Raw genomic sequence first — 25566 nt, forward strand, 5'->3', positions numbered from 1 at the left:
TGATGGGAACGATGTATTGCCAGTAGAGCGGACTATTTTGAAGGGGACAGTGCTTAAAACGTACAATAAGCAGTAAAGCTGATACAGCAGAAGTTTGGTTTCTTTTTGAACATACCTCATATGTATTGACACAATTTCCACTTGTCATGCAAGTGGACCCGAAGTAGTTTTCATACAGGGTGTTTCCACCAGTGCTACAATTCAGTTTTGCTCATTAGAAACTGTATAACATGATTCACTGTGAGATTAGCTGTGAACCACGTATTCAGAATCATCTAAACTGTGTTTGCTAAGATTCATCCTGGATCATTAATTAGTACACTTGGGTCATCAGAAAACATTACAGCTTTTGGACTGTCCTGTAAACATCATTTACACAGTTTGAGACTGGGAGTTGGCCTAGTTCTGATCCTTGAAAGACCTTGCCCCCTACAGATTAAGCTTGCCATTTTCAGGTAGGTTTCCAAACTGTGATACTTCTCTTCTTAATTAGATAGAGTTCTTGTACTGCCACAAGATACTTTAATGCTAGGAGTTATCCACACCTTATCTTTGCTTGTATTTAATTTTACTCTTGTTTATTTGTAGGGGAAAACACCACTCAGTGTTGTCGGAATATGTTTAGAGAAGCATTAAATTTTCCATATGTCAGGTCTGCTTTATAAATTTCTCGCTAAGCATTCTTCACATGATTTCTCTTTGAACACAGATCAAGTCATTATTTATAATTCCATGATATAATACTTAAATACTGTTATGGCATTCACACTACATCCTTCAATCCTCATACAAACTTTTCCTGTTGAAAATAATTCAAAGCTGGACAACAGGTATTCTAAGTGCCCTTGATCAGTTCTGACAGAAAATCAATGTCACTCTCCACAAACAATGATTGTCCAGTTAAGTCTTCCTAGCCTTATTAAAACTGCTTTGCTGCTTATGAAGGTTGTTTGTGCTCTGTAAATTGTTAGTATTACAAACTTGCACATTCCCTGACCACTATGGTGACACAGCAGTTAAAGAGCTGCTCAACACATTACTCCCTAATCTGAAGGTCCCAGGTCTTGCCTCAGTTTTCTGTAAGTAAGCCTGTCTCTCTCTTTACTGGTTCTACATTAACACAATACCAGCCTGTATCTGTCAAAATGAAACTGCCCGTTACCAGATACTTCCATGTTATAGCGTTAGGCACAAAAAAAATTTCTGGCACTGCATCCATCCATTCATTTTTCTGTATGGTGTGAGTAGTTCATCCTTTTTATTGGGTGACTGTACATGCAGTTTCTTTCATGCCTGTGGCTTTGTTCAGGCTGCAGTATTTTGTTTTTCTATAACAGTAACTACATTTAATCTGCAGCTGGGTCTCTCAGTTCAGTCTACCTTTATAAAAAAATAAAAAAAAACACTAGGGTAACACAATGGAAATAAATGGAATAGGTTAGATACTACTTTGGTTGAAATGACTGTATATACCTCAACATGTGAATGTCCCTCTCCCATGAGCAATTTTCCAAGTTCTGCAGCAACATGTTCACAGAATTCCTCATCCAGGACTTTTACTGCTCAAAGAGTTGAGTAACAATCTTCACATTAGTATGGGGAGTCTTTTAATGGCCTAATGTCATCCTCAAATGTATAATTAAGGCTAAATCAAAGGTGATATTGCTGAGCACTACCCTAGGCTTAAAAATAAGTTACCATATAATCACCATTTTGGACAACATTATACCCCTCCCATTACTACTACACGGCAATAAGACCCCCTTTGTTGTCTTAAAACTTTTATTCCTATACGTAGCTTGCATCGTATATCCCATACTGTTAGGTTGCTTCTGGACATGGCTCAGCCTTAGTCATTCACTCACAGCAACACCCACCTCACACTTTACTCTGTTTCAACTGCTTTAGTCACAAAAGAGAATGCCAACTCCGAAGGTATACATTTATCTGTTGATATACAAGCAAGTATGATATGGAAATTCCTGGTAGAATGTAAATAATTAGGGAGTAAAAATGGAAGTGCTGAGTTGTTGACAGGCAAACAAAAGACACTGAAAACTAGAATTTGTCCAAAACATGGTGAAGTTTTCATTATTTTTGTGTGTGTGTTTAAAACTAAATGCTACCATTATTGGATTTGTTACCTTCACCGCCAAATCATTTACAATATACCAGGCTAGTTTCAGTGGCTTTAAGGATGATTGTCTCATTATTTGGACACCTGTAGAAGAAAGTAGCTCACCAATATAATCTTAACACTCAACATGTATCAGTACTACATATTCTTCTCTCCCCTCCTGATTTCCTCTTACAAATACTTTGCTACTTCCTTTTCTTCCAATGTTAGTATTACAAACTTGCACATTTCCTGACCACTATGGTGACACAGAAGTTAAAGAGCTGCTCAACACATTACATTTATTGGCCATAACCTCATTTCCTCCATGATTTTTTTTTTAATTTTCACTCACTATTCTCTTTAATTCAAATCTCCTTTATTCATTTATTTATTTTTGTACTTATGAGTTACTTCTCATTGTTCAACCCCAATGAATTTACTGAGAATAAAGTAATTTGAATTTCAGACATTGTAACTTCCGACTTTCACCATGTTTGTTTATTTCCCTTCCTTGCCATCTCAAATTTCTGAGCTTCAGCAGTTACTGAAACTTTATATCACCACTTAAACCATTAATTAAAAGCTGTTGTTCAATACTTTGAAATTAAATTTTAGTTTGTTACTTTATGTCTACAAAAATGTCAGAAAAATATGTTCAAAGATGATGCCACCACAATATTATGTGCTATCAGTAAATGATACACATAAAAATAGAAAAAACCGATCTTAGTTATCAGAAAGCTAGGAAATTTCCAAAAACAAGGATTGTTTTTTATTTTTTGTGTGTGGCTATCATTAGTGCTTAGAATTACACCTCCTGGAGGCAGGTACCAGCTAGCCATTTTGTCTCCTTGTAACTTTGTAGTTTTCTCAAGAGACTTTTGCTTTTCATATTTCACATGTACATACTCAAAATGGGACTTTCCAAATGCCCTGTAGAATATGAGGATGTTTAATGTTCGGAAAAATAGGAACATAAGTGCAACTTCTTTACAGTAAATCAGCTCTAGCTTAGTTGGGCATTAGTCTAGAAACAAACTGGCCATGGCCTACTCAAACCAACATTGTGCATGTAGACACCTACCTGGTTTTAAGAGGAAAAGTAAATGTTCTTCATGTCACACCTTTATTCATTCATTTTGCTGTTGCATATTAATTGCTGAGCTTTGTGTTTTTTGTTCTTTATCAAATTCAGAAATTTTAAGAAAGTTGTTTATTTACCAAATGCTGGCATAGCTGGATTTTGTTTCAATACACCAAGCCCCCTTAAATGCAGCACAATTAACATAATTAATAATGATGCATAGTACCACAACAATTCTTATTGTTGAAAGTACAGTTATATGGAGTATAACACAATTTGTGGCTGGCTTGAGGATTTATTGGCAGGAATAATAGCACGTTTTCTTGTATGGCGAGTTATCAACAGAGTCATAATGGAGTATGGGAAGGAAAGAACAATTGAAGGGTAGTCACCTTGGTGGCTGACAAGTGCCAGCCTTCAAAGACTCAATGCTACAGGGTGCATTGCTACAGGCTGGAGGATCCTGTTCCATGAGATCTACTGAGGTGTCAGGTTGAAGACCAAATATGTCTGCTTGTGTCTGTATATGTGTGGATGGATATGTGTGTGTGTGTGTGCGCGTGTATACCCGTCCTTTTTTCCCCCTAACGTAAGTCTTTCCGCTCCCGGGATTGGAATGACTCCTTACCCTCTCCCTTATAACCCACTTCCTTTCGTCTTTCCCTCTCCTTCCCTCTTTCCTGACGAAGCAACCGTTTGTTGCGAAAGCTAGAATTTTGTGTGTATGTTTGTGTGTCTATCGACCTGCCAGCGCTTTCGTTCGGTAAGTCACATCATCTTTGTTTTTAGATATATTTTTCCCTCTATTATGTATGTGTATATATGTATATTCATTTTAAACGTCATAATAATATTGCTCTTAACATAATATAATTTTTGAGAACTTAATGAAACAGAGCACATACAGGGATGAAGGTATGTCCTTTCAGGGTTTTTTTCTTGTAGGTCTTTCTCCCCCTCCCCACCCCCCCACCCCTTCCCACCCCCACCCCCACCCCAGTAATCTGTCAGTGGAATGTATTACTAACTGGATAGTTAAACAACACTGAGTGATATCTATTAAAGGTCAAAGAATTCAGGTGCAAGAACTGTACAAAGTAAATCACAGCAAATGTCAATAACCAATACGAACCAGAAGTCTGAACTTTCATGGGAAATTACTTGACAACAAAGAATGTTATTAAACGAAAGAACATTAAATGAACCAATTGTGCGCATGTTCCACATGACCATCTGATTAATCTCTGTGTATAAAAGTGTAATACAAATCAGAATAAGAACAGAATAAGAAGAATTACAACTACAACCTCAATTAATTCATGTGCAAGCTCATTCTTGGGGGGCTTCATGTTTAGCGTGGTTTAGGAACAACAATGTGAATGTAATACTTTTTTGTTCCCATAGGGTTACTTGATGACTAAGTCCCATTGCCTCTCACCATGAGGGTGCTCGAGATCCTTGCCTCTGACCATTACTGTAATTAACAATAAATGCTCAAATTGTTGATCTTCTATTTTGATAGATTTATTAATTAGTATGTGGAATGCACATACACAATTTAAAAGCATTTCTGGTGGAATGTTTGAGCAAGCATTTGTGATACATTCTGTCATGTAGTAGGTACTTCTACATACTTTATCTCACAAGGAGAAAAATCTGGCAACATAAGGTCCGGTGATTCGACAGGCCACGTTACTGGATGACCTCTATCAATCCAATGACCACTGTAATCACGATTCAATGCTTCTTTGCTCTTTAACAGCAATGTGCAAGAAAACCATCATGCTGCAACCACATTGTCTCTCTCACTACGAGGGGTGTGTCTTCCAACAGAATACTTTGCTCATTTTGCAATAACTTACAATATGATTCCCCGTTCAATGTGCTTTTTGCACCAAAGAGGCTGATTACTTTGTTGCCTGTGATACTGCACCAAAAGCTAACAGACCAAGGATGCTGACCCACATCATCACATATCCAGTGTTGGTATTTCACATTACAATAATGCATATTATGACAATTAACTTCACCATGATTCCTACATGTTGACTTGTCAGAAAACGTTACCTGACAAAAGAACTGTCGGTTTCTTTGTAGCTGCGCAAATGCTCAACAAATAAAAAGCACATTCGATTCTGATAATCATTCCCATGATGTTCTTGATGCATGGGGAGAGGCTGTAGGATTGCCCACACATTTGTGTGGGCAATACCAGACTGCTACAATGTGTCTCAGATACTTGTGTGTGAATCATGAGCCACCATAGCTAGTACTGAAATTTCATTATTGATGTGCCCCCATTGCAGTTGCTCTACATCACACTACCTTCGGTAGTAAACTGTTATACAACACGATGAATAGTTGCACAGGACCATGGCCTCTCAGCAAAACAATCGCCATACGGAGAAAAAGCAGTGTCCAAATTTCTTGCAGCCTTGTCATAAATTAAAATGATTTTGATCTTCCCTCAAACAAATATAACAAATATGCCAGCTGTACCATAACAAGCTCCAGAGAGGAGTGGTGCGAAGATGTTTAGTGTTCAGGCTTATTAAAGGCTGCATGGTGGGGTGCTGAGCATGAGAGTATGTACTTGGGGTGTGTGTGTGTGTGTGTGTGTGTGTGTGTGTGTGCGCGCGCAAATATGCCAGCTGTACCATAACAAGCTCCAGAGAGGAGTGGTGCGAAGATGTTTAGTGTTCAGGCTTATTAAAGGCTGCATGGTGGGGTGCTGAGCATGAGAGTATGTACTTGGGGTGTGTGTGTGTGTGTGTGTGTGTGTGTGTGTGTGTGCGCGCGCGCGCGCGCGCGCGCGCGCGCGTGTGGTGTCAATGACAGGTGTGCCTGTCACTTTTATGGACATTTTACCTTATTACAATGATAGTGATTTGTATTCTGCTGGTAGCAACGTAACAGCCAGCACGAAAGTTACGGCAGCTCGATGGAAAGACACACTGAAATCAGTGAACCTGATGGTGGGGTTTGAGGGCAGTCACCGAACTCTAACATTCCAATGATTTTGGGTCTCACCCACAATCAACCTCATAGAGAACAGAAGACCATGTTATCACACAAGTAGCTTATTTGGCAGAAATGTCAATGACTACCTATATTTGTACTGACAATAACATTTGCAACACTCAAGTAATGTCTGACCATCAATGTCAACTGTTGGAATAAAAAGATTTCACCTGAATAGGAAACAATGATTTGAGTGAACCATATGTATTTTTTGGTGCATAGTACTAATATGTAATAAAAATGGGGGAGAGGGGGAGGGGGGCAGGTTCCCCATCTGAAAAAGACCCACACAGGGAGCAGGGGGGGGGGGGGGGGCAACCTTAGGAGGTGGCCAATTGTAACACACATATGGATGTCCCCTTTCCTAATAACCAAGAAATTTTTCATCTGCTGCAACATCTGAGCCATTTAGGCCATATAGTTGTCTCAAATTAAAACAAACAATTTGTATATTTTAGTTTCCTTAAAAAATGATTTTCATCTCTACTTTCAAACTTACTTTATATCAGATACTTTTCTTCTAATTGTTGAGGCTATCTTTAGTTGTCATCTTTATCATTACTGATACAGAACAAATTTCATTACAAACTTTCATTTCCTATTTTTCACAGGTACGACAGAACAATTTAAAATGGTTTTATTAATTTTACAATTAGTAGTTTCAATATTTCTTCAGATCATATTGTAAAGATATGGGTCAGACCAGCTCAATAACATACAACGAAATATAACATTTTAGTAATTGCATCATTTTTCAGTACAGAACAATGTAAACATATAAAAACAATATGCAGCCAATTTTACATCTGTAGAAAAGATTACAAGTTTTTTACATTTTGTGTTCGTTAAACACCATCACTGTTTGAAAATAGCACTACAATATCTTTGAAAGTCAAGCATATCAAAATGGGTATAATAATAAATAAAATAAACAGGTATCTGACAAATTACAGGTAGAATTTAATGGAGTGTTGCCTAATACCCAATTTTAGTTAGTGCTTTATATGGTAGAAACAAAAACTACACACAGCAAAATATAACTTTATTGCCAAGATTCACTGTAAAGATAGAACATAGGTAATATTGAGAACATGTTACCCATTAAGGCTGCCTGGAGGCAAATTCATGTCACCTTTACTTAAAACTGATCATTCATGCTATCTATACATTCTTATTCATAAGATCAATTTAAGTGCCTTTCAGCAACAAGCTTTTAGGCAAATACACGGAAATATTGGCAGTACACAGTCAGTCAGTATTCATTTAGTAGCGCTCTATTTTTTATAAAATTTACTTGCCTCCACACACTGTATGGAAGTATGGAAGTGTGTGTGTGTGTGTGTGTGTGTGTGTGTGTGTGTGTGTGTGTGTGTGTGTGTTTAGCCCTGATTCATATAAACCACTGTTCAACACAGCATGGTCAGAATAAAATCTATAGCACAAGCAGCAACACGTTATTGGTAGCAAATACAAATGCTGCTTTGCTTCAAGTTCAAAACAATACAGATCCTTTAAGTTCATCAGCTTTCCATGGCAGAAATATTCTGCTCTTATCTGTGGTACTATTTCTATGATTCAAAGTTTAGAAGACTTCACTATCTTACTTCCAGCAAATATAGATTCTTGTTCACAGCCAGAAAATTGCATAAATTCTGAACCACAATTCACATAAGTACAAGATCCAAACAAGCAAATGTATAGCAGTAACAGTTTATGAAGTGGAAATGTTGGCTCGAAAATTACACTGAAATGATCAAGTCCATAAGTAGTGTTTCTTCAGATCTTCAATGTGTAGATTTTATGTTAAAGAGCACAAGTGCTAAATGCTAATACAGTAAGACATATCACAGATTTCAAAATGTCAAGGCTTAATGGCAGTTAAAGATTTTGTACAGTAATGATTGAAAAGCTTTTCAGGAAATACTTCTGGTAATGCTGCAATGGCCAGCTTACCATATTGCAGATCCAATATACACCACAAGCATTACATCTCCCTTTGAAAGGCAACTGATGCAACGCTAATGCTGCACAAACAAATTATTATGATGGCAAGAACAATATACACTGATGTGATGAGCCAGAAAGCGAACAGGTACAGCGTACGGTTGCAGTATTTTCCCATTTTTGGTTCATAATTTGGCTCATACTCTTTATACACCCACATCGATCCTGAAAAACATTTTGATTATTGTCTGGATACACAAAATTTATCACACATAAGTAATATTAATATGCAACATGAATTATAAAAGAGCAGGACCCTATACTAAAGATAATGTCTACAACCAGAACATCAAAAGCATGCTCTTAAAAAACCTGCAACCACCAACACTCATTACTGGAGAAATCTAGTTGAAGCTTACATCATGTCTTATCCGTGAATGTAAATTTGTTTAACTTCAAATTAAAAAATAAACCCAATGAAAACGCTTTTATTTATTATCAACATCTACATTCATATTGTGCCTGGGTGTCTTATTTGCAAATAGTTACAGACTCTTACCTTAATCTATTCCGTGAAGGCCACAGGAGGAAGATAGTTACACAACCAAGCAAATTTAATTATTTGTTTTAGTTGGTTCAAATGGCTCTGAGCACTATGGGACTTAACTTCTGAGGTCATCAGTCCCCTACAACTTAGAACTACTTAAACCTAACTAACCTAACACTAACATCACACACATCCATGCCCGAGGCAGGATTCGAACCTGCGTGGTTCCAGACTGTAGCGTCTAGAACCGCTCGGCCACCCAGGCCGGCCATTTGTTTTAGTATTTCATAAATCATTGCCAAAATTTCCACTGTGTATTTTCAGCAGAATAGTTCCAAAGTCCGTGTAAAATATCATTCACACAAGAGAGGGGCCAAAACAAATAAAGCCACTGACCATGTCAATTTAACAGAATCAACTATTTCGACATTAACAGTTCTTAGCCCAAGCTCATCTTCAGATCAATTACTGAATATTTCTCCTGCATTATGATCAGAGGACTGTTCAACAACACATAAAAAGGCTGTGGGGGCAGGTCATGAGTCGTGCTTGGGTAGCTCAGATGGTAGAGCATTTGCCCGGGAAAGGCAAAGGTTCCGATTTCGAGTCTCTGTCCAGCACACAGTTTTAATCTGCCAGGAAGATTCATATCAGTGCACATTCTGCTGCAGAGTGAAAATTTCATTCTGGAATACATAAAAAGGTAAAGTAATGTTTGTTTATAACATTTAACAACTTTCTAATTGACTTCTGCAATAAATTTCAGTTAGTAATAGCGAATACTCTGTTCGAAATCACAAGAGAAGGTGGTATACTCAGGAAAGATTTGGAGAAATACCATCAAACTTTTGGAAAAAATTAATCTGCATAATCCTGAAGACAGGAAGGTCAAATAAGTGCAAGAATTACCACACAATCAGCTTCACAAGTCATTCACCGAAGTTGCTGACAAGAAAAATATACAGAAGAATAAAAGAAAATTTAGAATTTGTTGAATGACAATCAGCTTGGCTTTCAGAAAGGTAAAGATACTACATAGGTGGTTCTGACATTACACTTGATAATGGAAGCAAGACTTAAGGAAAATCAAGACAAGTACATAAGATTTGTATACCTATACTGCTTGACACTTGCTAAGGAACAATTAACACTTGCTAAGGAACGGCTGCCAATTGCTATGGATCAGGTGACAACTGCCACAGAACACCTGACCAATGACAGTGAAAGGAAATGTACAGGGCAAGACATGTTAATTGCAATGAAGCCTTCGCACGAACACTGTATGTATTCGACAGTTTATGCAGCACGGTGTTTGAGGAAGGAGGTTGTGGAACCAATTAGTGCGGCATTCTGTGTGGTATGGTAACATATCCGCAAGACACCATTTGAGTGCTTATGATCGTGGAGAAACAGACGTTGCAACTGCTAACAGTGTACGTGTCCCTGCCAGAACTAGGGATGGTCCATGATCGTACTCAAGAAATGCTCGATGCAAAGGCAAATTCTCAAGAATTTCTTTGATACTCATGACAAGTTGTTGACTATGCTGCACTCTGAGAGACTTTGTGAAGACTATTTTACAATGAAGCATTTAACCACAGCAGTCATAATCTTAAGTCTTCCGTACTTGCAAGGAAGAATCTGAAATTGTCCTGTCTACATATGTATCAAGTGTATTACCTTCATTAATTGCTACTGTAGTAGTAGTAGTAGTAGTAGTAGTAGTAGCAGCAGCAGCAGCAGCAGCAGCAGCAGCAGCAGTAGTTGTAGATTTCTCAAAGACGAAAATCATAAAATTGTTATCAAAAAAAATCAAATAGACAAACAACCAGATCTCACACTAAACAAAAAAATTTATTCTTAAAAAAATTAAAAAATAACTTATGCATTTGGAAATTGTGTAAACTTAAATAAAAGAGAAATGCTATAACCTATTGCATCCAGAAACTGCTTACAAACATTTACTTATGGTAGAAAGCAAAAAAATAATATTTTTATTCATCATAAGGCCTATTTACTTCCTGTTACTGCACTGTCATCTATTTTTGTTTAGAAATACGATTTTCTTATTCCGCTTCTTTGTTTGTATGTAGTCCTGTTTTGGAAAATATTCTCTCACTGGGGACAGAAGTTACAGGTACTGCAAGATACTTTTTTGTGCTGGTAGCTAGACTTGGGTAACTTTTCTCATTTTCCTTCCATAACTATACAGGGTTTTCCGTATGTTGTAGGTACAGTTCTTCCAAACATTGTTGGATCTCCAGGTCTACACTATTACAGCAGCCTTCTATTAGATATTTATTGGAAACTACTTCATCAAAATAAGCCCACAAGAAACTAATGGCATTTTGTTTGAAATGATCCACATACTTGTGAAATTCATTATCATGCAAGTAATTAGATATTGAGCTCTATATGTGTATGCGTTTTACAATTAGGCCTGCAACAGCATGTTATTGAATGGATGGGATTCATAAATGGCAATATTTTGGATCTTGGTTCGAGCATGATGGTAACTGCATATACTTTGTTTCTATTAATCCTAACCAAGCTATTAGTGAGTTGTGCACATGTTGCTGTAACTCTCATGCTGTCATGTTAGCCCACTTTCCTTTGCTTGTATAAAATGAGCCGTCCAATTACTGGAACAGCTTTCAAAAAAAGAGGTATTGCTTTCAGTTGAGATTTCATGTGTTGCCAATTCAAAAGGATCCCATACACTTAAAACATTCACGACTTGTTAAACAGGTTGCAACGCATTTCCTTTTCTCCAGTAGGCGTTGCATCATATAAAATGTACTGTTCCATTTTGTTTTAGTTTCCTGAATTAATTTATGTACACGTTTTTTCATTAGATCCTGGATCTCATGGAATTTTTCCATTAGCATTCCAACTCATTTTAAAATAATGACAATTTCTGTAACCTTTAAAAAATCAATGATGTGTGTTAAATAAGTCGCCTATTATATATCTATGCTACCACTGTGAATAAGCCATACAGCTGTAGTCATGTTATTGGCACTGGAATTTGTGATGCTTACAAGTTTGTCTTCAATGTTTCATTTTGAAACCACACTACCTAATGCCTCACTAATATTTAATGTTGTTAGTGTTGCATGCTTTTCTGGAAAATGGAATGTCTCCAGAGCTACAGCTTTTACACACCAGTTACTGTTAATGAAATTACCAGTTACAGCCACATACACCTCACAATTCAGTGAGATCCAAATATCAATCATTAAAGAGATATACGTAGAATCGTGCACTTTAGCATCTCTTTCTCTTTATGGTAATTTTCTTCAATCACGTAGCACTTTTTTTTTTTTAATCTGCTATCAACAAAACATTGAAAAACATTGTCCTCTATGATTGAGAGTGGTTGAAAATTGTTATTATGGCTACTAGTGCTCCATCTAGTTCTTATTTCTTTTTACTTTCCTCTTTGAAAAGAAACGTAAGATTTAGAACAGCGCTCCTGCAAGGGGAGAAGTTTTGCTCATAAACTAGTCCAATAAAATTACATATTGTACTGTACAAACGATTACATAGTTTTGATTTAGGAGTATGCTGTACTTTATCGGAGTGTGATTTAAAAATCCAACTTTGGTGGATTGCTTTGGGCACTATTCAACCTTTTGTATGGAATTCTCTTTTAGCACATTTTGAACGGATAACGTACATACCTGGGTATTTTGCATGAATCTTGTTATTAGAAGGATGAGCCTCTGTGTACACGGACACCAGTGTTTCATTGCTCAATAAATTGTGTAATTTAAGCTGTCTCATTATGCACGTTGTGTTTTTTGAAAATATTATGGAGCTCTTCAAAAGAAATGTTGCAATATACATTATCTTCATCCTCCGTAAAGTATTGCCAGCACTGTGACTTTCACTTTCGTGTATCCATATTGATTTGAACGAGTTACATGCACAGTGAGCCACAGTGTATTTGTCTAGTGTCAGTTTTCACTTCCAACAACCAGCCCGCCACATGTTGTCAGAGACAACTAGCACAGAGTGATACAAACCACTGCACTGTTTCTTTTGAGCTTCTTGAGCACTTCATGCTCAAGAAATTTTCAGGGTGCTTGAGTTGCCATGCCTCACCATCCCATCCCTAGCCAGAATCATTTTACAGCAATTACATCAGGCAGGTATGTAAGCTCAGCAGCCTCTTAAATGCACCCCTCTCCAATCTTGCTATAATCAAGAAAGAGTTCATTGGTGTAGGCAGCTGTGGTTAGCAACAGGGATTCAAAGTGGTGTTCTCTGACAAATCCTGCTTCACTGTGGCAAATGATTCTTGTCACCAGTTAAGTGTGGAGAGAGGGGGGAACATGCTACACATCACACAATGTTCATGAATGTCACTGGTATGGCCTTGGCATTATGGTGTGGCAGGGATTATGCATAATGGCCGAACACCACTGCATTTCTTTGCTCTAGGTATCATTACAGCACAGGAGTGTTGCAGGGAGGTTATTCTGGATCATGTGTGTCTGTGTCTGTCTGTCTAAGGATGCTGTAGCTCCTGATTTTCTGTTTATGGATGACAAGACCTGCCCACACAGGACCATTAAGGTGTTGGACAGAATGGAAAGTGATTGTGTGGAATGGTGTGCTTGCTCCCCAAACTACAGCCCATCAAACATGCCTGGGATGCTCTTGGCAGACATGTTCTCAATGACAACCACCTTGAGAGGAATGTGACAATATACCCAAGGACTTCTCAACAATTTGGTAGCCAGCAAGAATACCATGTCCAAAATGGGCATAAGTGCCTGAAGAGGGCATATTCCTTACTGAGAGTCAGATATCAACCTTTGTCAGGGGCCTGACCTGTGTCTAACACAACCATTATTTCATTATTTATGACTGTTTTTCCATGTACAATGAAATCTGTACAATTTTAATTATAACTGTACCATTCCACCTCTCTTAAGTACATACTCTATTTCATGTCATCCACCATTGCCTGTGATTATTCCTGTCCAACAAAATCTCTGTTCATTAGCAACTATCAAGTGGTGTATAAAAAGCATTCCACCATGTAAAAAGGTGCAAGATAACACAATTTTGAGAAAAACAGGAGAAGCTACAGGAAAAGACAGGTAATGTACAATACGTACAAGAACCACAAGGGGAAAATAATAACAGAACACCAAGAACGAAGGGCTCGGGTTAAGAAAGGTGTAAGACAGGCACGCCGTGTTTCACCCCTACTGCTCAAGTTATACAACAAAGAAGCAATGATAAAAATAAAAGAAAGATTCAAGAGTGGGATTACGATTCAGGCTGAAAGGATATCAAAGAGAGTTGATGATGGCATTACTATCCTCAGCAAAAGTGAACAGTAATTGCAGGACCAGCTGAATGGAATGAACAGCCTAATAAGTAAAGAATATAGAGTGAGAGCAGACTGAAGAGAGACAAACGTAATGAGGAGTAGCAGAAATGAGAATGGTGAACTTTAACATCAAGATTCAGGGCCAAGAAGTAGACAAAGTTGAGGAATTGTGCTACCTTAGAAGGACAATCCCCTTTTCTATTTTATCTTTTTTTCCACCTCTTTTTCATTCCCCAGTATCATTTTTCAATTTATTCTAGTTCTTTTATTTACTTATCTCAAAGTAGTAAGCACGGAGGATATGGACAGGGACTTCAGATACATGTGAATGTGGGTTGGCTGGGAGGCACATTGAAAAAGTCCACACAAGTGCGATGAACACTGTGTCCTGGTGATTCAGTGGTTAACACAACTGCCTAGTAAGCAGCAGATCCCAAGTTTGAATCACAGTCTGGTACACATTTTCACTCGTCGCCGCAGATGCCCCACGAAGTCCTGATGCAGATGATAATCAAGTACTCCTTTCCTTTTCCTTTCCTTCCTCCCCCTTCTCCTTCAATTTACATAATTTTCTAGTCCTCATTAGCACTCTACATTTCATTTCACCTATCATTTCTCTTCGACTTAATACCTCTTGCCTTCTTACTCTGTCCTCCCACCATCTTTGGATTGAAGGTGGCTCAGCTATTGCCAGTGTAATATCTGTAACCTCCTCCCCTGACACCTTCCCTTCTCTTTGTCTTCTCTAGTTATCAAAATAGGTGAGATCCTCTTATTCTAGTGTCTGAATGACCTTCCTCTCCTCTCCTGCCCTATCCTACTTTCCTCCCTGACTACTTAGAATTTCACCTCCTGAAGGTAAATAATGGCCTGCCATTCTGTCACTCAATTTTACAATTCTCAAGAGTCAATATTCCTTTTCGTGCAATTAATTGTATTGTAATACATTTTCCAATAAAAGTGTGTGTGACCTGATGGCTGACAGTAATTAATGATTTGGGGCCAGTCATACTTTTCTAAGACTTATCCCTTCTTTCATCTCTAGCAGTGTTTTATAAATGTGAAATATGCCACATCTCAACAAGGTTAATATATCACATTAAACCACAAGCCCCTCAATAACTGGTGGGGTAAGCCTGTTCACTGCCTCCAACAGGTCCAAGCCCAGTTCAAACAGTATCATTTTTTTAATTATTTTAAAACAAATTGTCCACGGCCCATGACAGGCCCATCAGTACCAACTGACTGCTACTTCACCCTTGCCAACAGCATCACTATATGCGGTATGGAGGGTTACGTGGTCAGTGCACCACTCTCTCAGCCACTGGCAGTGGTTGTGAACTAGAGCCACTACTACTCAGTCATGCAGCTCCTTAATTGGCATCACAAGGCTCAGTGCAGCCCATTCCAGACATCCCACCAAGTAAAAATACCTCACAGTGTTAAGAATCAAACCTGCCCCCCCCCCCCCCCCCACACACACACACAGCCATTAGCCACACTGACCACTTAGCTACAGAGGCGGACATCGTACTGCATAAGAAAACAAGTAAAATTCCTCGTCATCCTACGCTGATCAAATTACTGAGAGAAACTTAACTTCTTTCATACATATATGACCTATCTGCCATGATCACCTCACAAAGGTATTATTTAGCAAGTAGTCCTACATTCAATTACTGTCTTACAACATACCTTTCTACATCTACATCTATACTCTGCAAGCCACCATACTATGTGTCAAGGAGGGTGCACTTCTCTGCACAAAGATGGTCAGAGCTGAAATTTGAAGTATCTACCATGTTACTGATGTGCAAATTACATTGAAAGTGTACAGTATTGTTACCAAAAGAACAATTACTATTGGAGATTGATCCTGGGGGGGGGGGGACAACTTTGGCAAAAAAAATGCCAACTTCAACAAAAAAAAAAATTATATAAAATAGAATGATTTTTTCGTGTTATGATGTTATGCAACAATAAGTCAAATTGTGTTTTCACAAAAACATAAAATGAAAACTGTGGGCTGATGCAGATACAAGAAAACGCTAATTCTGAACTTCCAGCATTTTTACTGCCATGTCCACCACACACAAATTATACTAATTAGTTTTCTTTTTTCCCTCTCTGTTTGTAAAAAAAACTCTCGTGTTCCCTACAGAGATACCTACAACTACTTCTGTAATAAACTGAAGGTATTTTGGACCAGATGAGTTGACAGTGTACATACACACACACACACACACACACACACACACACACACACACACCAAGTTCACTATGTAACAGTTTCCAAGAAATTTAGGAATCGGTGATTTTGATCCGCCACATGTGGAACCTATTTGGGAAGCTACATTGCTGTTCATCAGTGGACTGTCAGAGGTCCTCCCTTGGCACTTGCCCATGTCTGGTCTTTGATGGCCCAATGGCAAAGTGGATGCCGAGCGGCACAAGACAGACCCAGCCGTGATGACTAAGGCTACATCTAAGAAAACACATTATTACCTCTATTACAATTTCTTGGCAGTAACGGAGGACACGTCTGGTAAATTTAAGTCCACCTTACTTCTGGGTGTGTCACCACATTATGCTGTTATACCTACTTGATAACCAATCCAGTATACTCTTGACGAGTCAATATGAATAATTCTCACGCAAGGTGTGATGGTGAGTAGTAATTCTTTTCATTCAAGGTGGTCAGTTTCACATTATATACAACTATTCTTAACTTTAATGTTGCCAATGGTATGTTTTTTTTTTCACCATTCTAGGAATAAGAAAGCACCAGTGTCTCACTGGATTAGTGATGCCACTGTCATCATGTCATGCAAAATCTCCATTATCTGTCATTTCCAAACCAACTGTAGGACTATTACATTTTATGCCAACTTTTTCCACCATCTTTAATCCAGATGCAAACTGCCATAAAAACCTGAGTAATACAAACATGCGTAAACCTTAGTGTTTATGTCATTTCTGTTGACTAGACTGAACAATCATTTCTTTTATAATATTCAACTTGCTATTAGACTTAATAATTATTATTTATATTTTTGCAGAAGTTAGAGCTATCACATATGGGTGGGCTAACAGCAAATGTTGATTGATGCCTGTGCTATCATATCTGCTGCTGGAAATAACTCTCTCTCATTTACAGTGCCAGCAAGATAAAAGTGTGTGTGTGTGTGTGTGTGTGTGTGTGTGTGTGTGTGTGTGTGTGTTTTGTTGGAGGTAGGAGCAATACAACCTAACCTAGCACTGAATATTATCTTTCCAGTTACCATCCACTATAACTATAGATAAAGCATCTTCTTCAAACAGGTCTAAAATACTGAAAAGGTCAGTACTGTATTATTTTTGAAGTCATACTTCCTCTTCTGCATGTTTCCAATGTAAATGGAAAAAGTGGCATATTGCATTTCACTCATGTTGGTGGTGTATAGGATTGTAGCTCTTGCTGCAATTGCTGGTAACGAATTTTTGTCCTGTTAAACACATCAGCATTATTTGCCAAAGAATGGTTTTCTATGCTGGATATCTTTACTGTAAGATCTCCTATTTCAATTTATTTAGCATCTCTGAGCACTCACTGATTCAGCAAATTGCTTGCAGCTCTTTCCTGAATCTTTCTTGTAATTCTTCAGTTGGTCCAATTCAATAAGGGTTCCTAACTGACAAACAATACTCAACTATTGACAAGAGAATTCACTTCTAACATAGTGATGTCTCTATAAATAACTATTAACATTATGCTAATGTGATCAACAATCAAGGAACTGGAAATTGCAATGGAAACTTTTCAAACTTCAATAATAAAATTGTTGATGACTTGCAGCACTGAATTATTTTCAAAAGGAGGGAGATGTGGGTGGAGGGAGCCTCTCAAATTTAATATTTTACATTATTCTAAAGCACTTATAGCAGCGAAGTTGCATGGAAATGCTGTAAGAGAAATTTCTAATTTTATGTTAATAAATGCAATTACCAATGATGAACCAGCCCAACATGAAACAGTTTAGAAGTGTCTGTGTTGGAGACTGTCTCACACGTTCCTCCTCTTGTTCTTCCTCCCGTTGTCGAACTCTGGCTGATAAATGGAGGAGTTGTTTCAAAACTCCAAAACCACCTAGATCAAAACACAATTATTAGTATTCATGAAAGCCATCATATTTCTCAAGGAAATTGAACTCTAGTGCCTTTACACTGATAGCCGAAAGGGGAAAATTGCAGCACTGGTGGATGAACTCTGTGATACCATTAATCATATCTGGTTTAATGTACATTAATTATTCAAAGATTATTACCTATTATGCAGAGCTAATATGCATTTATAAAGAAATGAGAGTGAAAAAGTAAGAAACAGAAGAGCATTAAAGGTTCAGAAATTTAAGCTGAGAAAGGTACATTGAGATTAGATAATTATGAACAAATTTATGTACAGCACAGCTCCAGGATAAATTTCAAGAGAGTCAAGGGTTTAGATGGGGCAGTCACAGAAACCAGCTCTTCCTTGTCAGATGACATCAATAATCATTCACTGAGCCTCGAAACATGCACTGTTTCTGACAAACAAAAAATACAATTTCTATTGCACCTAAACAGAACATGTTAACATAATGTACAAGTATCCTCTCAGTGTGTCATGGAACACATGCAGAGCAAACTGCAGATCAAGTTCTTATTAAATGTGCTCATGGACTGGTGACTCATTTGAGTCTTGTGTGCTACCCCTGCACTTACATGGGTTCCAATTGTGAACTAGGCATATTGATTCACACACCAGCTGCATATTCTGCTTGTTCTGGCTCTCTCCAAAAGCCTAGCATTTCCAAGCCTATCCTACTGTTAAATGTTCGTACTTTATAGTAAAACTCTGGCGTCTGCTATGGCTAGGCTTTAGGCAAATGTAAGGCAGCATTACAGACCTTATTTAGGTGATAACCTGAGTCATGTTTACTAAGGTTTCCGCTATTCTATTTTTAGTGGATACTTTCCAATCCATGTCCCAGAAGTTAGATACCTGTGTCAGCACTCATTTGGTTACGGTGCACTCAACCAACAACCAGCCCCCTGTCATTAACTTGCAACAAATATCTTAAATGCGTGCAGTCTAGTATTGAGCGGAGCAATCTTCTAATGTTCTGATAGTTGTACGAGACTGCATTGGAAACAGATCTTTAGACAGAACTCGCCAACACGAGTACTTAGTGCTTGCATTCCCCGGTGCTGCGCAGAGTGACACCAGTGCTTTTCCCCTCCCTCCCCTCTTTCCTCCCTTGTAGTGGCTGTAGTAGCATGTGCGTGACAGACAACACTTGCTCTCGCGTCTTCGGTGCACTGAAGTACCCGTTCGAAATCTTATCAAATGAGACACTGTTAATCTATCTTGCGAGCGTTCAGCATGAGCAGAAATGGTTCGGTTTTAGTTGTGCCACTTTTTAATCCTCTCATTTGTAAAGCCTGACCAGAAAGCACTGTGCCTAATATGCCATTCTACCATGAATATTAAAGCACCGACGGTGCGCCGTCACTATGAAGATAAACTTTCCTCACCACAGGAGGAGATTGTTGGACCAGACTGAAGTGAACTGGTTACTAAATTAATGATTAATTGATTAACTGAGAGAGTATGGGACCAAACGGTGAGGTCATCAGCCCGCGATTCCAAAGGGGGTTACATAAGAAAAAGAGTCTGCTAAAAGTGAACGGGGATTCAGTCCGAGGAGTCACATTATAAAAGAATGAACATTAAACACACACACAGCATAAGCATAAAATGTGAGACCTAATCCGACAACTGGAAAAAGGGGGGGGGGGGGGGGAGGGAGGGGCGGACATGGGGTCACAGACTGAAGACTGCAAAAGGAGTCCCAATCACAACCAACCCACCCCTGCTCCAAGACGAAAGGAGAATCTTATATCTGGAAATAAAAACCACTTTCAGGGAGGAAACCGAGGACCAGGTCTACCATCCGTGGATCGTCCACTAATATTAAATTTACGGAAGTAGGAAGACTATGCATAGCACGAAGGGCCGAAAGAAGGGGACACGCTGCCAATATGCGAAATATCGTCAGTCTGGCACCACAACCACATTGTGGGGGTGGGTCATAACGTAGAAGGAAACAATGGGTGAGCCGGGTATGGCCAATGCGTCAACGACTTAAAATAGTGGACTGCTTCCAAGAGGGGCGGAAAGAAGTGCCCCAAACAGCAGTAGGCTTCTTGATTGTGCGGAGTTTATTACTATGAGCAGTAGCGTTCCAGATGACACTCCACTGTTGGGCAAAGAGAGCAGATCTGCATATCTGCGGCTGGAATCATGAGAGGAAATGGGGGTCAAGTATCCGCTTCTCTAGCCAAACGGTCAGTCAATTCATTCCCTGGGATGCCCACATGACTTGGGACCCAGAGAAAGACGACTGAACAGGCAGCACGCTTGAGGGCAGAGAGAAGGTCATTGATGGCAGAGACCAAGGGGTGACGAGAGTAGCATCGATCAATAGCCTGAAGGCTGCTCACGGAGTTGGAACAAATTAAAACACTATGGAGAGAGGCCTGAGAAACAAAAAGAGGGCTAGAAGCTATACTGTAAATACACTACATGATCCTGGCAACAAATGGTGCTCGAAGGTGGTAGGAAATGTGAAAGCATATCCCACCATATCAGTAGTCTTAGAACCATCAGTGTACAGGATGGTGGTACCCTGGAACTCTGCAAGGATGGCACATACAAGACGCTGGTAAACCACAAAAGCAACAGAGACCTTAGGACCCTGGAAGAGAGCAGTTGTAATCAATCCGTGGTCTAGGCACCATCCAAGGGGAGTATGGGAGGAAAGACACGGGCCACAGTCCAATGAGTGCAGATGGAGATCCCGGGAGAGGACAGTGAGATGCATGCCAACCGGCAATCCCATCCATGGGTGGGTGTTAGGAGGGAGACATCCCTTATTGGTGAAGAGCACAGGGTGTACAGGATGGTCAGGGAGATGGCGAACGGTGACTGCGTAAGAAACAAGGAGTTGGCTCCGTTGAATGTGTAGAGGGGGAATCCCTGCTTCTGTGCGGTGACTATCAACAGGACTAATGTGAAAGGCACCAATAGCCAGACGCACCCCACAATGATGGTCAGGGTCAAGGAGTTTCAAAGTGGAAGGAGCTGCTCAGCCATAAACCTGACTAACATAATCGAGTCTGGACAAAACCAGAGCACAGTAAAGATGGTGAAGAGTGCAACGAGTGGGCCACGAGGCAGAGAGCATTAAGCTTCTGCATGCATGTAGTCTTTACGTGACAAATGTGGGGCAGCCATGTCAGCTTGTTATCAAAAATAAGGCCCAAGAAACGGGACTGTGTTACAACATCAAGGAGCTGGTTGCCTAAATAAAGTTATGGATCAGGGTGTACTGTGGGTCGACGACAAAAATGCATAACCCACGTACTGGAGGAGGAAAACTGGAAGCCGTGGGCGGTGGCCCAAGTAGAGGCCAGTCGGATGGCGCCTTGGAGCTGGTGCTCAGCAGACGCCATTGGGCGGGAGCTGCACCAGTTGCAAAAATCGTTAACGTACAACCCCGGGGTAACCAGATGCCCAACAGAGGTCACAAGCCCATTTGTGGCAATGAGGAAGAGCGTAACACTTAGCACAGAAGCCTGTGGGATACCATTCTCCTGAACCTGAGGGGTGCTGAGTGAAGGGCGAACTCGAACCCGGAAGAGTCGGTAAGATAAAAACTCGCAGATAAAAATCAGAAGGGGACCACAGAAGCCCCAGTCGTGGAGGGTAACTAAAATGTGATGGTGCCAAGCCATGTCACACGCCTTATGTAGGTCAAAGAACACTGCGACAGTAGGTCAAAGAACACTGCGACAAGGTGCCGGCGGTGAGTAAAAGCCTGTCGGATGGCTAATTACGGTAATGGTAAATGGTAATGGTAAATGGTCAGTTGGAGATCACCCTGCCCGGAAGCCACACTCATATGGTGACAAAAGGCCCCGAAATTCGAGTACCCTACATAATCTGGAGTTGACCATCCTTTCAAGCAGTTTACAAAGCACATTTGTAAGGCTAATGGGTTGGTAGCTGTTGAGAGATGTTGGGATTTTCCCGGGCTTAAGGACAGGGGTAACTATACTGTCTCGCCATTGTGACAGAAAAGCACCCATGAGCCAGATGTGATTGAAGACCCTGAGGAGCTGTTGCCTCTGGGGAACGTCCTAGTGTTGAAAAATCTGATTGTGAATGGATTCTGGCCCGTTGGCTGTGTTTCATGAAGAGCTAAGAGCCTGCACCAATTCCCATTCAGTGAAAGGAGCACTGTAGGGTTCAACATGGTGCGGGATGAAATGGTGTGGGGGGAGGGGGGGGGTCTCTTCAACTCTGCATTTCTGCTGGAGAAAGGCAGGAGGATAGGAAGCGAACAACGATGCCATCACAAACTGTGTCGCAATGGATCAGTGCACAGAGCTCCTTGGATGTTCAGACCTGGACAGTTGACTGTTTCTGGCGGCCCAGAACGCTATGGACCTTCAACCAAACCTGCGATAAAGAGGCATATGTCCCCAGGGAGGAAACATAGCGCTCACAGCATTCCTTTTTATTCCAGTTAATAATGTAACAAGCCTTAGAACGAAGACACTTAAAAGTGAGGAGGTTGGTCTGGGAGGGGTGTCGCTTAAATCGCTGCAGCACCCGTTGGCAGTCCTGGACAGCAACTGCGACATCCTTGGTCCATCACGGTACCGGCCGATAACGAGACAGCCCTGTGGATAGGGGGACAGCAATGCCAACAGCATGAAGAAGAGCAGCAGAGATGCCTTGCATGGCTACATCAATGGAATTCAAGAGGGAGGTGTCAAAGCGGACAGCAGACATGTATAAAGGTCAACTGGCCCTGCAGAATGTCGAATGTGGGGGCCTGTGTCGCGAGATTGATAACAGAGGTGGTGCCATGATCGGCACTGAAGTGGGTAGGGTAACCATCATTGAGGAGACACAAATCGAAGTTGGTCGGTTAGGATACTCTGAGCCTTTGATGTAACACTCCCCCACAGTAGATGGTGGGCATTGAAATCCACAAGGAGGAGAAACGGGGGCGGGAGTTGCTGAAGTAAGGTAGATAGTGCAACATAAGCAAGTGGCCTACCTGGAGGGAGGTAGACATTGCAAATGGTGATTGCCGGAGTCATTTGCACTCTTAACCACAATCACTTCCAAGGTGGTACGCAGGGGGATCCAATCACTAAGGACATCAGAGTGAACCAAAATGCAGACCCCCACCAGATGCTATCCCAGGGCCAGCACAGCTCCGACAGAATGCCCAATAATCACGTAAAATGGGAGAGTGGTAATCATGGAAATCCGTTTCTTGGAGGATGCAGAATAAGAGGAGACAAAATGTTGTATTTCGGTAGGTGACGATAGTAGCCATTGCAGTTCCACTGGATGATCGTGTGGCGTGAGTCCAAGGTAGGCATGAAGGAGCCAAGGAGGAGGTCAGGTCACTTGGTCAGTAGTTATCACTGACAAGGATGGGGGTGATATCCATAAATAAGACGTCAGACTCAGGTTGCGAGAGGGGAGTTGACACCTCTGGGGGTACCGGAGACACCTTCTCTTGGGATTTACATTTCTTCTTCTTCTTCTCTTTCTGAGGTGGAGGAGGACCAGGACACAGGGGGAGTACAGGCATCTACAAGATTGGGAACCGATGCAAGACTGGGAACCGAAAGAGAGCAGGCAACCTTGGGGCCCTCAGATGGTGCGCCTCGTGGACAAGTAGTGGTAACAGTCTTCTGGCCTGAGAGACACTGGGGAGAGGGTTCCCGGGAGCGAGCCTGATCACCAGTAGATGCCGAAGAAGGGGGGGACTTCTTTGGAAGCGGTGGGGGGCGGGGGGGGGGGGGGGGCGCGACTCCCTGACAGGAGGACATGGGAATGGCAAGGGAGATGGAGGGGAGAGTGGGGTGGGGCTGGGCTAAGGACAAGGGATGAGGAGGAGGAAGGGAAGTAACAGATGCAAAATTGAAGATAATGACACCAGATGGAGTCTCTCATACTTTTGGCGAGCCTCAGTGTAAGACAGGTGATCCAGGGACTTATATTCTTGTACCTTCTCTTCTCTCTTGTAAGCCGAGCAATCCAGTGAGTGAGGGGTGTGGCGGTCAGCACAATTAACACACACAGGTGGTGGAACACAAGGGGTTCCCTCACGGATGGGGTGGCCACAGTCACCACACAAAGTGTCCGCCGTACAGTGGGAAGACATATGTCCAAAACTCAAGCACCACATAGGTGGAGGGAATTACGGTTTCACGTCACATCTGTAGCACATAACCTTGACCTTCTCTGGGAGGCTAACCTGTGCAGTTGTCTTTGCGACCCTTCTGCACATGTCGAACAAAATGAATGCCACATCACTCCAGATTAGCCTGGAGTTCCTCATCAGTTTGCAGGATGAGATCCCTATGAAAAATTACTCCCTGGACCATAGTCAGAGATTGGTGAGTAGTGACAGACACTGGGACGTTGCCAAGACGATCACAGGCACAAAGAGCTGCGGATTGGGTGGCAGAAGAAGCTTTGATCAACAGGGAGCCCGACCGCATCTTACTAATAGACTCCAATTCACCAAACATGTCCTCGATAGTTTCTACAAAAAACAATGGCTTTGTGGTGGTGAATGTGTTCCCATCTGTCCTAGTACAGACGAGGTAATGACGAAGAGGTTTCAGCCCAGGACTGCGAGCCTCTCCCTCCTCCCATGGGGTAGCCAGGGAAGGGAAGGCTGCTGGGTCATACGAGACAGCATTTAAGGATCCTTCACCATTCGAAGAGACTGCTGTGTGAGAACTGCCAGATTTTTGTAGCTTGATATGTTTCATGTGCCATGCATCTGCCATGATACCACCCTCTCCAACCAGGGGCTCTCTCCATGGGCACCACCCAGTCACAGCAAGGGCCATCTGGCACGGTGGCTGTTGCCGGGAGTTGTGATGCTCCAAGAAGACAAACAACCACTCCTTGGCATACACGGGGAGGGAACAGTTCAGGTATCAGTAGTGTGATAATTGTGTTGTCAGGGGGTGCAGCCATATGGGTACATAACAGCCCCACCACACGGACTGGCTACATGTGCTGGTGACTTAGCAGGATGGAAGGGGGCTACAGTGGGGAAGGGAGAGGGGAGAGGAATCCACACCATATATGCTAGGGAGGGAGTTCTTCCCCATATGGCTCACGCTAAAAACAGGAAATTTTGAAGTGGAGGTCAACGCTCAAGTGGGGACCAAAATGCCAAAAAGGGTGAAAGAACTGGCAAAAGGAACAAAATTGCAACCAATACAGGAAACCAGGGGAAGAGCCAGGTCGACATAAAGCAGAACACCGAGAGGGGGAAAGAAGGTGGCAATGGGGGAGAAGCAGGGATAGGGAGGGAGGGGGGCAGAGAGAAGGAAAAGCAGCTAGGGAATGAAAAATGAGCTGCAATAGCTCGGGCCCC

At 41.0% G+C, this 25566-nt stretch overlaps 1 protein-coding gene across 1 annotated transcript in view; it reads right to left on the reverse strand.

The window, feature by feature from the left end:
• Window positions 1–7245: 7245 nt before the first annotated feature.
• The window catches only part of LOC124605463 (transmembrane protein 272-like), a 53239-nt gene continuing 34918 nt past the window's right edge, over window positions 7246–25566 (reverse strand). The window contains exons 5-6 of the mRNA XM_047137152.1: window positions 18048–18188; window positions 7246–8393 (exon numbers count right to left, since the gene is read on the reverse strand). Coding sequence (XP_046993108.1) covers window positions 8209–8393; window positions 18048–18188 — 326 coding nt within the window. The 3' untranslated portion in view covers window positions 7246–8208. The remainder of the gene's footprint in view (window positions 8394–18047; window positions 18189–25566) is intronic.

The sequence above is a fragment of the Schistocerca americana genome, chromosome 3 (genome assembly GCF_021461395.2).
Source record: "Schistocerca americana isolate TAMUIC-IGC-003095 chromosome 3, iqSchAmer2.1, whole genome shotgun sequence".
Lineage (NCBI taxonomy): Eukaryota > Metazoa > Arthropoda > Insecta > Orthoptera > Acrididae > Schistocerca > Schistocerca americana.